This window comes from Anneissia japonica, unplaced genomic scaffold (assembly GCF_011630105.1).
Source record: "Anneissia japonica isolate Jap-2015-1 unplaced genomic scaffold, ASM1163010v1 scaffold1128_len1000024_cov185, whole genome shotgun sequence".
NCBI lineage: Eukaryota > Metazoa > Echinodermata > Crinoidea > Comatulida > Comatulidae > Anneissia > Anneissia japonica.
The window spans coordinates 896,132-912,921 of NW_022705247.1; the positions used below are offsets into that span (position 1 = coordinate 896,132).

General features: G+C 34.1%; 1 protein-coding gene across 1 annotated transcript in view; it reads left to right on the forward strand.

Moving 5' to 3' along the window:
• The window catches only part of LOC117105468, a 46,309-nt gene that overhangs the window by 13,535 nt on the left and 15,984 nt on the right, over window positions 1-16,790 (forward strand). The window contains exon 2 of the mRNA XM_033246620.1: window positions 12,991-13,183. Within this exon, the coding sequence (XP_033102511.1) occupies window positions 12,991-13,183 (193 nt within the window). The remainder of the gene's footprint in view (window positions 1-12,990; window positions 13,184-16,790) is intronic.

Consider the following 16,790-nt stretch of genomic DNA (forward strand, 5'->3'; position numbering starts at 1 on the left):
ATTTCGCCATGCAAACCTTTAAACTATGTATTCGTTATTAATTTAGAATTTTGTTTTTAAATGAGATTTTTCTGTCAGTTAATAGACAGTTAATATTTGATCCTTTATATGAGCTAAAATTTTAATTGAAATTTTTAGGTTTTTTCCCATTTTTTTAGTGTATCTTTAATGATCTCTGCAATGATACATATTACTCATCATAAAAGTAAATTGACTTGTTTAAGAGCAATGAAACAATCACTTTTTTTAACTTGAAATAGTTTCGAAGAGAATGTGGTTGGATGATTCAGGCAGGACTAATCCGGCAAAGATCTTAACAAATGCCATCTTGGTGTTATTATATCTGTTGCTCAGTTCCCACACTTGTCATTTGGTTTTCCAGAGCATTGTTTGGAAGCTGTGTGATGCAGTGATTAGGCTTTGTATTTCTAATTAAAATCTCAACGAGATTTGATTTACAGATAGACCGACTAATCAGCGAGCATCATTTAGTCACATGATCAAAAACTTTTTCTCTGACATTTTAATTTCCTATAGACAGCTGGTATGCAAAACATACGTGAGCCTAGGCCTAGATGTCTATGCTTGGTAATATGTCTATGCTTGGTTATATGCTTTGCCGACAACAAGGTTGACTGAATGTGGCTTTTCCCTCTTCCTTTGGGAGCGAAATACAGAGGCTTTTACAACAATTTCCCTGCCATGTTCCATGGAATAGATTAACACTATGAATATATGATTCATTTGCATACCGCCTACCCTGAATTCTCTTTCTTAAAGAAGGTTGATAGCAAAGAAAATCTTTGCCAACTCGGTAAGTCTAGCCGCCATTGTTTTCGTGACTTTGTGGGTGGGGCTTTGCGTCCTTGTCGACATGTCAATTGTGAGCTTGTGGGTTCGAGACTGGTGCTTTTCACACAGCTTGCAAGACACTGTATCTATTGTATGTTTTTACTTTTGTCACACAGGAGTACTGTATAAGCTGGTATACCTGGCGTGAGGTGAATGATTTGAAATGAAATTGGTAATACTGAACTTCAAGCATAACTCGGAATAACTTCCCAGGAAGCTGAGGAAGGTGCACCTTGTGTATGAGTAATTCTTTATTCAATGACCAGTGAACAAAGTTTCTTTTGTAATTTATGGATGTGCACTATATAAATCCTATCAAATATAATAAGTGAATAAAAAACCAAAATTTTTTCTTTATTAGTTGAATCAATCCAAGTCAAGAAGCCCTACAGTATATCTGATTTATGTACTCTAGCCTAAACTACCTGTCTTCCAATGTCTCTTAGAAAATTTCCCATGGACCAGAGGCGACTTCAGAAGTAGAAAAAAAATCATTTTTCTTTTTAAGTTACTGATTCTGAAGGGGAAAATGAGCTCACATTAAAACATATTTTTTTAAAAATTAAAAATTAAAAACTTAACGTTTAAGAATTTAAGTGAGTTGTTTATTTCACTAGAGAAGGAAAAGGAAATGAACTAAAAAATATTAACATTGAATTTTATTTTTCAAGTTAATAGCTCATTGTAGACAGATCTTCATATATTTCAATATCACTAAAAAGAAATCGAATATTCTCTTTATTTCATCGTGTTTCAATTCATTTCCTTTATCCATCTCATTACAGTAATGAAAAATAACAAAATCGATGACACAATAACAGGATTCCAAACAGTGAACTGAATCAAAATGTAATGAGTGCCTCCTATATAAACACTGAATAACCAAACAACATTAATTTTTTTTAAATAATAAAATAAGTGGGTCATTTAACTATTTTGCGTAGGCAGATTTATATGACTTGGCATTTATGACATTCATTATTACAAGTTAACAATGCAAAATTTTGGAATGATTTATCTAAATGTAAAGCTCTTAATAAGACTTCTAAAACTGCTTAGTCACTGTTCACAAATGTCTCTTCCACGTTCTTATTACAATCAACTAAACTGGCTCCAGTCAGTTATATTAATTAAATTCTAGCATGTACAGTCATGTGGTGCTGTTACTCAGTTATTCTATGTTAATTTGCTTAAGTCTTGTTCCGACGGTGTAAGTTACTCACGATGAAAAAGTATTTATCGAACAAGTGCTTCTTATGATTTTGACACCAACCATACAGTATGAACGGGATCACCTGATAGAAAACACGCATTTTAACCCACAAGCTAACACCGAAAAATGACCGGATTGACAAGGCTCTCATCTGAAGGAACGTCAGCCACCCCACTGATTAATTGGCTTTCCACAAGTTGATTGCAATAACATCTGTAGCTTGACCACGTCCTCGTTTTTTCAAAAATTCTAGGCCTAGTTGGTTAATAATGTCAAAAAAGCATCTTTAAAAATTAAAATTACCTTTTTGAGTTTTTAACTGTATAATTATCAAAGGGAATCCAAATAAAACATTACAGGAAAAATTTCTATTATTACCGTTCGCTGTAAACTTCATATAAATGTTCATATCTTTAGGAATCCTGCAAATACCGTGGTAGTTATGTTCGTTCGTTGTATCTAAAGATACGGCTGAACAAGATACGGTGAATGACGGTGATATACTGTACATGATTCTGAAATAAGCTAACACGGTAGCCTTATCTTTAGCCACTGCAGTTCACGCATTCTAGCATACATACTCGTATATGTGGTTGGTAGCTTGGTTTAAAAACTGCCGAAAATCTTTTAATGTTTATAGGTAGGCTTAGGCTAGGTGAGAAAAACTCAGAGTCTAGCTGTTATTTCGCATTTACGGAATGCTCTACCAAGTGAAGATGAAACAGTTTGTTAAACATATTTACTGTATGCCTTTAATTTATCGATAGTTGGGATGGCCTACCAAAGCAGTCCTAGCACAGAAAGGCCCTCGGCATTGCATTCAGCCTAGCCTAGGCCTAATGTAATTTCTGTTTTGTCGTCTTCATTTTATTGAAACATCATCATGAGATCAATAAAAATCACTTTTCTTCAAGTGCTAGAACTATCCATGTAACTCTCGTGTAGACATACGATAGAATTTCATGTGACTTGACTAGACTTGCATCATTAACTTGCATCGGATAGTAGTATTCGTTGGAAGTGGCTTTAGATATCTTGTCATTATATTCAAAGAAACTAATTTACTACTACCTGTAAATGTACATAAAAGGAGAAGGTGGGCCTTGGAAGAGCTCATAACCCGCCTTTGATGTTAACAATCCCTGACCCTGAAGACATGACAGTGTATAGTTAGCAGTGTACTGTAAGCAATTCCTACCTGTGATTGTTATGCATTGTACATATTAACTACCAATTAATATTAATGACCTAATAGCAGCTAAAATATTTTATTAATTCATTTATAACAAACACACTCACATGAGTGCGAGAGACCATGCAAGGTGGCAGACTTTTGGAACATTATCATTGAACATTATTTCCGGAGCACCATTTCCCTTCTTTAGAGTAAGAAGTACTTATTAATCATTAATAGTGTACACATTTTATAATATTTTACATACAGCAGTACATTTAAAAATAAATGTATTTTAAAGCATGGGTGTATGCAAGGGGGTGTCGGGAAGGTCGTACGACCCCCCCCCCACCATATTTTCAAACATTTTTAAACAAAAAATAATCAATTTTTTTTAAACCGCTTTCGTAATGAGTGCCAGAGAGCCTGCCCGCGTTGCAACTGCATTTTTGTTTTTACGAAAATCGGTTTTCATGGCGGAAATTACGTCAACATTTTGTTTATACAAAACGTTTTCCAAACTGTATAGTTTCTTTCTCACCAAACAAGACAATATACTTCAAGTATATTGTCTTGTTTCACATGAATTTTGGTCATGATATGATGAGGAGGAGGAGAACGCGTGGAAAGGCAAAATACTTTCGGTTGTGCTCATCGGCAAAACAAACGAGAAAACGAAAGAGGAAAACGGTAGGCCCAGAAGAAGAGTGGAAAGGCCTAGGCCTGATATATCCCCCCTACAAAATAATTATAAAACGATAATTTTCGTTCCACATGTTTGTTGACATTTTAGCTTGTAGGCCTCTGACATGAACAAGAGGACTAATCATTTTGAAAGTTTGCGCGTGATACAATTGTGGTCCAACCTGGAGGACACATTTCACCTGATAATCACTTTTTGTGTTGCTGCTTAAAAGTGCACAGCCAACATCGGTTATTTGCCGTTCAAACACGCTGTCCATTGTGTGTTTTTAATCGATTTCCTATTGCGAGAAAAAAAGCGATTTAAACATTTAATTGAGTATTCCAATTAAAATTTTCAGTTTCAAAACATTAAGTGTTCAAACATTTTTCTATGTAGATTCCATTGAAACTACATATGACCATTTGTAAACACTAACGCAAAATTATTACGATTCAAAAAAGTTTTAACTGATAATTAATTCATAATCACATACTGATCTTAATATTTTTATTTGATACTCCATAAACTTGAAGGGCACCATAATAATGATAATGAGAACATCATTCATGTTATTTATTATTGTTATTTATTTATTTATAATGAGAGAACATAAATCTTCTTATAGCAAAAAGGTTGATTTTACCATACACTGTGCTAATCTGATGTCTATTTAATTCAATATTTTTTAGGTTGAAACAATAATATGTTTTTCAACACAACTAACTCTTCACAAATGAAATAGTCTCCCCTGCTATCAACAGTTTGGTGATACCCCACTTTTTTGAAAATTTTGGACTTGTCTATATCCAGTGGTACTTGGGCGGATTGGATTGTATTAGGAAAAATAATTGTTGTCTTGTATTGATGGTATTATTTTTTATCATTATGAACATAGTACCAGTAAGATTTTTAAATTATGAGAGTACAGTACAATGCTGATTGTTAAGTTGAATTAGGATGGTCCCCAACTGCCTCGGAGACAGCAAAGCAGTGCAAAGATTCCAGTGAAAACGCTGTAGCAACTGTGTAGCGATTCAATGGAAACCAGCTTAATTCTACTGAACGAACGCTTTCATCACATGACACCTCAATTTCATAAACATGTACAGGGGCGTACCCAGAGATGTCCAAAAAAGAGGCCGAAAGTGGGGCTGATCGAGATAATACTACCCTAGGAGGTGCGGGGGCATGCCCTCAAGAAATCTTTGTTTTGAATGATTTATGAGCATCAATCTGAATTTACCAATTAAATTTACGTGACTGTTATAGCAACAATGTATGTTATATTCATAATTACTAATTAAGTTCCTTCATTTAATTAATATTATTAATTTAATGTTAATAAACTAAACACTATTGTAGCAAAGTAAATAGATCTAGAGTGATTAAATATATAAAATGGTGCCCAGTCCAGCATCCCAGTTAATCGATTAATAGAAATTAAACAAAAAAGTGCTATCACATCATTAATTATTTAAATTAAAAGTCAAAGTTAATTAGTTAAATGCATGACTATGATAAATATATTTGTAATATGACAGAAAATGTTACATAAATGATAATCTTTATTTAATCTTGAATGGATTAGCCGTTAATGTAATTACTTTATTGGTAGCTATTATTATGACGGACGTACATGTAATTTGTGATCTAATAGTAATAAGAATTTTTTTTTTTTTGTCATTTACCATTGTATATGAACTACATTTACCCAATAATGGATAAATTAGTAACATGGATATTTTAAGACACCCCTCAAGCGCAGGATTATTAAAGTTCCATTTTTTGTGACGGATGTACATAAACAAGTAATTTCTAATTAATTAAATTTTATAATTATAAAAACTATGAATTTTCAAAATTGTAATTAGAATTTTAAAAAGGCATCTATTTCTGCTCTGGAAGATATTTAAAACTATAATTTTAAAGAATTTTTTATAGAAAAATAAAACACAAATCTCTTCTTATCTGAATTTACACTACAATTTATGTAAATTATATGCTAATTCTGATGTTCACAGACGGATGCACCTCCCCAAATTCCACTTTTATGATTTTCATGCACTTTTTAAAGAAATGATTTCACAAAATCGTTCCTAATTATCATAAAATGCTATAGCATGCATTGCATTATATATTTGCCAGCTTATCTAACTATTGATTTTTAATAATGTGGTATGAAATTTGTTAGAAATTAATCGTCTCCGGTGATTGCAGATTGATCTATATAATATGAAGAATATGTACAGGACATAATAACGTTACTTTTTCAGGTTCCAAAAACACCCAAATTAATGAAAATTTAAATGAAATATTCATGAATTATGTGTTTTCATGAAATCTATTATGTAAGACCCTCAAAATGCTACTTTGTTGCTTTTCTCACAAACCCCCTCCAGGCCTCTGCCCCTGGGCCACCAAATTTCAAAAAGTCCACTTTTTAAAACCTATTATTTCACTTAAATCGTTCCTAATTATCGCGAAATGCTATAGTATGCATTACATTTTTTTGCCCACTCTTTTACCCGTTGATTTTTAATAATGTGCTACAAAATCTGTTGGAAACTATCAGCTCCAGTATTTGCTGATTGATCCTTGTCATCTGTAGGCCTACAGATGTAAAGAACAAAAAAAAATTACAATTTCACAGTGGTGGATTCAAGGGGGGAAAGACCCCTAAAATTATAAAAGAAATGGAGAAAAAAGAAAAATCATAATTACAGTTTGTCTGAGAGTGCCATTTCCGGCCATTTTGAGGTGCCATAATCATAAATTTTCTTACCTTCTGTCTGTGCAAGTTCCTCCCTTCACCCCCACCCTCTATTTCTCCTGCTTTATTGTAGGTCCCTAGACAATACTCAAATGAATGAAAATTTAAATAGGATATTACAAATTATGGATTTTAGAAATCCATTAAAAAAGGCCCACAAAATGCTAATTTGTCAGAGCTTCCAGAAGATTCGTCCCACCCTCGCGGGGATCCCTAGGCAGTCGCCCATCGTAAGGTCCACTTCAGTTGCAAAACGCACCTCCCCATCGTGTTATCCTGTGTTATCATCTTTATTCATGCCATTCTTTCTCTTTAAAATTACAGTCAAATCATTACCTTAAAAATGCAATGTCATGATGTCTGTTCAAATAGCTGTGGTTCAATTCCCATTTATTTAAAATACAATTCTTCACAGTTGTTCACTTCCTTTATGTAGTAGATGGCATGTTAGCAATCGTTACACTGAAGGGGGCGAAGGATTTGCCGAAACATGTCTGTTTTGTACCGGGTTTTATAATAAAATTAATTAGGCCTTGCCTATATGGTATTGCGGTTGAAAATAATTGTGGTAGTCTTAAGATATATGCTAATTTACGGTGCTCTAAACTTCATGAAAAAATTTATATTTTTTTTTTGTTGCTCCCAAAATTAGAACATATTAGCTTTGCAGTAATACCATATAGTTGAAATTGACATATTTTATTTTTTCTCCATTTGGTTGATCATTTTATGGAATTGCCCAAATGTAGTATTGTCATTACATATTTATTTTACTATTGTTATTGTAAAGGCAATATATTTATTCATAATAAACTCTACCAAGGAGAGAAATGTTTTATTTCACTATGCATTCTTTCCAAATTAAATAATAAGTAAATATCATTATTTATTAGCTACAGTAACTTCATAAATTAAGTTGTTTTTTAAGACATTGAAAAGGATGTGTCGCACATTTTCCAATGCCATTGTGTGAGCCTCACAGATTTCTAATTATGACGTCAATCAACTCCTTAATATTGGAAAATGAATACAAGTTTAGTATAGTGAATGATAGCCAAGTAGTGTTTAGATATCGGTATCCACAGCGTAAACTAAAGGAACGGTAGCGGTATAGTAATCCATTTGTTAAAATAGGATTTAAAATGCAAGGTCATGAATGAACAAAGAAAACATAATGAATGGGATTTACTTGTGAAGAATTCACTGGATAGTAAAGATGATTTATTATTATAGGCATGTAAGTTATTGGGCATGTAAGTATTTACATTTGCTATCCCAATAATATTTTCTTACAAACTTGTATGTACCGTAGTAAGTTAATTATATTCTTTCCATGTATTCTCTCCTCATTATGCTGTCTGTCATAAAATCTATAAAAACTTCTTAAATCCAATTTAAACAAAACATAGAGGAAACCAGATAATTCTTTGCTGACTTACAATTTTTTTTACTAAAATCATTTTAATTTATTCAAACTAAGCAATTCAAAATGTTCATTTATATATTCTATTTTAGCATATTACAGACTATCTTGGAAGATATTCTGTATACATTGTTTAAATATGATATTTAAGTTGTTTACTCAGTAACAGTGTGTAAGCTTTTTTTTTCCAATTAATATATTAATCAAAAATATTATTATTGCTTATTGTTGTTAATTGATCCTTGTATAAATGAGGAAATTCAATGTTTTAATTGAATTTTTATGGGTTTTTTTTAATCCAATTTCATCACAGCCAAATGGTACAGCAACACTACGGTTAAAACTCTTGTAAGCAACCGCCTTAGGTCTAGGTGAAATGATCCCTTACGAGAGATGAAGACTTACGAATATATACACCAATGTGAGGCCCAAACTTAAATACGATATCTGATTTCAAGTAAAATTATTCAATACAACATAATAATAATAATAATAATAATAACAATAATAATAATAATAATTATGTTAGTCTTGTAGAGCGCTTAATGCAAAACAATGCTTCTAAGCGCTTTCCACATAAAAGAACATGAAAAAAAGGAATGATGCCATAAAATACCCTAACAGTAACCAAAAAATAAAATAAACGCAGAGGAACCCTTTTCACTGCTCCGCTCTCCAGTACTTTCAAGCTCCCATAATTGAGAGCTCTCTGGAACAGAACTCACAGGAGTTTGAGTGAAAGTGGCTTCTGACTATCCTATCTTACCAACAAAAAATTAGAGTAGTGAATTTTGAGGAAAAATATAACAATCAGATTCAATCAGTTTTCGATGTTAAGCAAGAGGAGCAAAGTAAGTCTTAAAAATATGATGCTTTAGACATTTTTTATACATGTCAATTGACTCTGTGTCTTTAATAGCTTGTGGAAGAGCATTCCAAAGACGAGCAGCAGAAAAGATGAATGATCTATTACCAATGAAAATAGTAGCCGGTTTAGAGATGTTAAGTTTCCTCTGTGTAGAGGATCTTAATTGCCTAGGAGGACAATATGGTGTGATGAGCTCTACAATGTAGGATGGCGAAGTTTTAATTTAATAGGCTTTTGTAAAACCTCTGTGTTTAAGTTATGTTTGTTTCAAATAAAAACATTTCTTGACCTCCTTAAATGCCACAGTCCAGTTTTTAAACTCAAAAGTAATTGCGGTTTCTTATGAAAGTTGGGCGCTTACGAGATATGAAATGTAAAATATTGTTTGAAGGTTTGCATGGCGAAGTATAATATATAATTAATGCTTGCGGTACACCACGTAGATAGTTCTGAAAAGAACTGTTGTTGTTGGTTGAGAATATCTCGACGTTTCGGTTGACTTGCTTCAACCGTCTTCAGGAGAATAATATCTGCAGAGATCTCAAACAGGGAAATACTTATATGTTTGAGAGATGGTGATTGATTGATTGGTTGAAAACTAAACAAAGGCTGAGCCTACCAGTGAAAAGCTATACAAAAGCTAAAATTCACGGTCTGAATAGAAGGGCGGGGCGTGGCTAGAAAGCCAAGACAGTGGCATTGTTCTAGCTGGGGGAAGGAAAGCCAAAACAATGGCATAGTTTCCAGTGTAGAGGGAAAGATTTGGCGGGAAAAATTTGGTTTAGGTCCTGTTAAACATGGACAACCAAATATCGCTGATGACAAATCCAATATCTTGATGTACTGTATCGTGTTTGTGAATTTCTATAGCTTCTCTGGTCCGTCTGGAATGCCAAGATGGTACAGTGGCTATCAGTTCAGATTTATCCCAACATACACGATGTTGTTGTGTGTGGGAGTGCATGACTTCTATATCAAATGTAGTGATGGGTGTAGTTATTGAATATTTGCTGCGAAGCAGCCAATTCATATTCTTGACAGCAATTTGACCTCTGAAAGGTCATTGTTTGTCAAAAATCAATCGCCTGAGACAACTGAAAAGCGGATCCAGTTTCCTTCTTTCGTTCTGCCGCGTAAAATCAATTACTTTAGGTGACGTTTGTAGACTAACCTACTCGTACCAACGTCGGCATGTCGCGACGCTGGAGTACTATTCAGCGTTTTTACTATATTTCTAGGTTTCCTATTTCTACGTTTAATTGGCTCATGTCACAGCCACAATATTTTGAGGACAATATTATTTACGAACCCAGTTAAACTTATTTACTAGCCTATTTCAACGTGCTAATTATTACATTTAGGCGACGCCTTGTTGTAGACTGGCATAGTGTTTGCGGAAATAAATACCATTTTATACACATGCGCAGATCGATTCGCCAGCAGCGAGTCATCGCCAGCAGCAGCGAGCCATCGCCAGCAGAGAGATGTCACTGCATTATAAAAACACTATTGTACCAACGCTGTTCTAATAATATATAGACAATGGGTCGTGCTCATATTATTTGTTATATTTTTATTATTCATTATTTTCACTTGACTCGCATAAATAATTTTGTTCGAAGAACATTGTATGCAGTTGTACTTCGCAGCACCTCACTTGCAATTTGCAATTTCTAGTATGTATATTATAGTCTGTATACAGTAGAACACCTTCTTTTGGACACCCTATTCAGGGGATACCCCTATTAAGGGGACACTTCTTTGGTCCCGAATGTATCCTTTAATTCAGGTTCTACTGTGTTTATTATGGAAAAGGGTACTATATTTCTGTAGCATCTTCTCCACAATATACAGTACATTGTCTCCAAGCGCTTTAAACAAACTTGTTTAAAGAATTTAATCAAACATAGCATCTAACCTAAAAGTAATCATAAAAAAAGACTAAAGTATTTAAAGACACAGAAGTATTTAAAGACACAGAAGCAGCAGTACACCTCATCAATCTGCCAAAAGGCCAACTACTGTAGCTATTAATAGCTCATCAGTATTCAAAATAATGATATAATCCAGTTATAACCAGGAACTTCTTGTTGTTGAGACATCTATTAATAGAATTATCAAAGACTGAAGTGATATTAATGATAGTGTAAATATTATTACAAATTTATAATTGGCCAACCATAAACAAGTTTCAAATGTATGTGTGAAAGTTTTTGAATGCCAAATTATTTAAAAACCTCAACATTTTTATTTTATATTTTTATTCACAAATACAAACACCCTGACAATTTAGTATAAACCAAACATTCTGTACTGTAGGCCTACAAGCAATTGGTGTATATGTGTGTGCCTATATTTGGCTAAGGCCTAGATAAGTAGGCCTATGTGTTGCGAATGTGGATGTGGGAAATTTGTAAGGTAAGGAAGTAAACTTCGATCTTGTTGAAAACATTCGTTTTTAGGCCTACTGTAGGTGCTTGTGAGTTATTCAACAAATTTTTAACAAATTGTGTGGTACTATTTGCTCCCTTCATGAATGGAACCTGCTTTTTCAAGATCCCGCCAATATTTAAGATCCAAAGGGAAATTCTGTAGCGTATGTTTGAATGTTCTTTTGAAAATCATTGATCTCTTGTAAAAGGTGCTTAGCATCTACTTGGCTTGACCATGAAAAATGATTACTTGTTGACCAAATGACCATGTCCTATGAGGTCATTCTATTATGGTACTTGTTCCAAGAATTGACATGCTTGGTTACTTCCTGTTGAATATGTAATGAGGCAATGTAATTTAGATGCATTTTCAATTATCGCAAAGACCTATGGGCTTATCAACAATTTGCAGGAATCACTACCGTACTGACAAAATCGCATATTTATTTCTGCTGTACTCAATGCGGCTTTAGATGTGTATAAGAGACAGTATATATACTCTCTTAAGGATTTTCTTAATATAACTTTTTGATTTGTTAAGTTTAAAAGATTGTTTGTAACGACATATCGTAGTAAATGACATTTTGTAAAATACAGTAGGCAGTTTGTATCTGAGAGGATCATAATTGGTGTTTTAACTGCTCTTTTGTGCCGCTGTCCACTTGACCCACTTTTCAAGTCTTAAAAATTTGGGCCTAGTATGGATATTTATACTGACATATGTTCCCTAGCCTTGGCAGTGTTGCTTCAGTCATGGTCTAATTTAACTGCTCAGAGCCTCTTTGGAGTGATGTCATTTTTGGGTCCACGCAAGGCGCTGACCCTAGAGCCTCCCTGCTGTTCTTGTTTGCATCGCCAGTTTTGAACGGACGTGGAGGAAATTTTGCACACATAAACTAGAGGAGATTTCCAACAAATTTTTAAGTTGGACCCCAGACTGTACATTACTGCCATCACCACTAATAGGACATGTCGCGTGGATGGCACGGTCGGTTAAGGATGTGTTCTAAAGCACTTCAGGTTGTGAGTTCGAATCGCATCTTGGTATTCAATCTTTTTTTATTTCCAATTTTCAGAAATTTTATTTTTTTCAATTTTAAGATATTTTAATTTTGTACAAATGAACATTCTAAATAATAATTTATTTTGTACAAATAAACATTCTAATTATTAAAAAATTTCTATCTTCTCTTCCAAAAACCCCAATATAATAAGTTGTGCCTGTAACGTATTTAAGAGTGGAGGAATGCGCGGACCGGTGAGCTCTTGCTCTTGTTAGAATTTGTTGCGGCTGAAGTCACAGCATTTTCTCCAACTTCTACGTAATTAAAGTCTTCAGTGTACACTTTGTTTGGCCGCCAAAGGCCTCATTACTTTCATTTATGTATATTCATTTATTGTTCCATTTTCCCACCTACTGACCATCAAAAATTTAAACTTTCCCTGCTAAAGTAGATTTAGAATCTTCCTAATCCCCGGTTCTTAAAATCCTGGGTCAACTGCTGCTAACAATAATCATTGTGTGAATAAGTTTGATTTTGAATTAATTAATTGGTTTTTTTTTTCATCGTAGTATGGCACATGCTCAACCATCAATTATCCATCCAGAATTGATGCTACCCACAACAAATAGCTATGTTATTTCTGACAGAACCATTTCATCAGTCGCTAGCTCTACTCCACATGTTCCCACCATACTTTGTGTAGTCTGTGGTGATCAGGCAGCAGGAAAATATTTTGGTGCACTGATTTGCGAAGCCTGCAAGGTTTGTATAATCTCAACTTGTATTTGTATGAAATATATATAATTCGTTCTGCCATTACACTGCATGTTTTTTCACTGTGTCAACATAAGAAACAATGTTCTTAATTTCCGACATGCAAGATTTCCCACTTTTGCTAATGAGAAATCGCTTTGTGTGTCAATAGAGTGAATTGACATTTTAAAATTTTCAATAGAGTATAAACCAACTGATAAATTTTGAAAAAAGGATCACCTTTTCTAAATTGAGCATGTCATTCCAAGCATATTATATGTTTAAAAGTAGTTTGCATATTGCAATTTTTATAAATTACAGTATTTTTTAAGGCTTTTGAAAGGGAAAATAAATATATTCCACCAGCTTAGAATTTTATAACTGTATTTAATAAAAATGGCCATGCTTATTATTTGAGCATTTTGACTGGGCCTGAATATTGTGTAACAAAATGGCGTGTCCCATTCTGCTTAGTATTTGGAGTGGAGTTGAATAGCTCACTGGTTAAGATGCTTGCCTTCTGTTCCCAGGGTCCTGGGTTCAATTCCTGTCACAGCAGGAATTTTTCTCACGACCAAAACCAACTCCACTCTCTAAGCCTCAAGAGACTTAGTTTATAAAGCATCTTTCTCATCCTGTAAGTGACAAGTGTACTTGCAGTTGGATGTGAAGGAAATAAAAAAAAAAATTTATACCCTTTATGATATTAGAATAACCCAGAATAGAAACTATGTTTCTGATTGGTTAATTACTTCGGTGCAATTTTTTACATCTCTTGTTGGGACATTTGACGAGGTCTGATTAGGGTAAGCTGATCCTCTTTGACGTGATTACAGTGTTATTATACTGTATCTGCTTTGATGATAGCTTATTACACACTGACCATTCATGTTGCAAACAGGATTATTACTTCGGGATAATTTTCAGCGAAGATGAGCCAAAGACTCGCTGGAAGACAATGCTGTTGTATTTTATTATTGAATTCATTTTTGCAGACGACGGAATAATACCGTCGCTGAATCACGATCATCAAAGCAGGGTATGTTACAATATTCATTGGGAATGCTGCTACTTAGGAAAATTTTTAGAAAAATATGATAATTTTCATGAAAAAATAATAATAATAATAATAATAATAATAAATACTTTATTTCAACACAGAGAACTTGATACACTCAAGGGTGTTTTTCATCAAATCTGTGCAAGTCCATATGAAATGAAAATGAAATGAAATATAGAAGTTTGGCGCAGTGGGAACGGTTTGGTTACCAACCTCGAGGTCGGGGTTTCATTACCCTTGCTGTGCATTTCGCTTGTGTCCTTGGGCAAGACATTTTATCTACATTGCTTCTCTCCACCCAGGAGTATAAATGGGTACCTGGTAGGGTTAAATGCCAAAATGCGCTGATGTAGCTGTTGCAACTTTATGGAACAGCTTGTGTTCCATAGGCGTCTAATCCAACGACCGGGGGTAGTAATGAGAAGCGCTTAGAGGCCTTGTTGGCATTAAACGCTATATAAATATAACATATTGTATAGACAAGTTGTGTAAAATGTTAATATTACTAGGTCACACAGAATCGCCGCGTCACCTAGCGCTCAAAGGGAGCAGATTTGGATTCGACGGTCATACCACTCAGTGAGTGCTTGGCTTAAGATATGAGAGGCATATCCAAAAACAAATTAGTCTTGGCAATGATCATTATTGCAGAATTTGGAATGATCTTTCTAGAGCATCATTAGTTCTCTCACATAGCAATCTTTTAAAATAATTCCATAATTTGTTTTGTTTCTACAGATTAGTGTGCTATTGTGATGAAATTTTTGCTTTACATTTTATATAAGTTGTTAAGTTATATATATATTAAAATAATTTTATATCTAATTTTTTTAGAGAAAACAATGTTATTTGAGTATCCAGAATAAAGTTTGTTTTTTTCATGCAGGGCTTATCAGTCTCAGCAGAGGCAATTGAGGTCTAGGTACAGAGCCCTGGTAGGGTCGAGCGGCTAGCCGCACCTAGAGCAACATGGAATTTTAATTTTTTTCTGGGACGTTTTGGAATGTATTATCTCTAAATATTGTTTTAGGATGGTAATTGATACCTTCAGATCTTATAAACCTGTACAGATTTTGTTATTTTTGTCTTATCAATAAGGATTTGGACCAGACCCAACAACTAGAATACTTAATATCAAAGTAAACCAGTTCAACAATTTTTTTATGAAACAGAACTCTGGCCCGTACTTTTATGTTGAGATAAGAACCTTCAGGAAGGGAGTATTTTTCCCACCTGCTTTATAAAAAACAAAACTTGATAGCTTGGTGGCATGAGTTAGGGTAATCAAATGGCATAATATCATCATTTTTGAAGACAAAACCTATAATCGTTGATCGAGTTCACATATCAAGCGCCCTGAGCATCTTACAGCAGATGGATATTTGCGCTATATAAAACTACACTATTATTATTATTATTATTTAATCAGCACATGGCATAGTTAAAAGGTAAAGGTAGGAGAATAACCCATAACTTGCAGCGTCATTGTGCTGAATTGCGTATGGGCGGAGTCCGTGACTACCTAGCAGCTGTAAAGAGGCAATAGTCTCTATGTGCTTGAAATGCAAAGTCTAGGAAGCAGAAAAAAAAGCCGAGAAATATCCTAAGAATAACAAAAGCAAACAACCACAGAGACAATGAGAAGACAGCAGAAAGAACCAGTGTCACTGCTCTGTTCTTCAGCACTTAAAAAAAAAAATGTACAAAAAAAAGTAAAAATAAAAAAAAAAATAATAAAATAAAAAAATAATAATAATTTTTAAAAATGTAAAAAATAAATAAATAAATAAAAAATAAAATAATAATAATAAAAATATACATTTCGACCTTTGTGTTGTTCAAGCTTTACTTTTACATGATGTCTTATAAGAACAGAAGCTAATAAAACCTCATGGAGACTCCATCAATTAAGTCATGAGCCCGGGTACCAGAAAATATTCACATCTGTGAGATGGTCAAGTAGAAAGTTTTGAAAATGTTGGCGTAAAGACTGCATTTTGTGGGATTTCAGTCAACCTTTATTTCCACTCGCAATCTGGATCGGGCTGTAGCTTGCTGGTAAAAATGATTGCCTTTCATTCCCAGAGTACTGGTTCAAATCCTGTCAAGCTCTATATTTTTTCTCACGACCAAAACAACTACTCCCTAAAGCCGGCTACTTACTGTGCCCGACGGTCATCAGCCAACACGATTCTATGAAGATCACAAGACGACGACGCGAGCGCAAATTATCGTTTTTTAATGACTATCCGTTCAGACTGGCACTAACACCCAGCAAACGTCGCGTCGTCTAGCGCTCACAGGAAGTGGGAATTGGATTTGTTGTGCAATGATCGTACGACCATCCTATAAACACAGTGATTGCCTGGCTTATCCCTCATGAGACTTCATTACCCTTCACCAGACAGTCGTTTGTCCCCATCCATAAGATGGGTTACAGCCAGTGATACTATAATGAGAAAGTATAATACATACTCCAAGTATTGAAATGCATGCCATCGTGTTGGGATTTGATGGCATGCATTTCAATAATAACAATAATAGTCAATATTTATA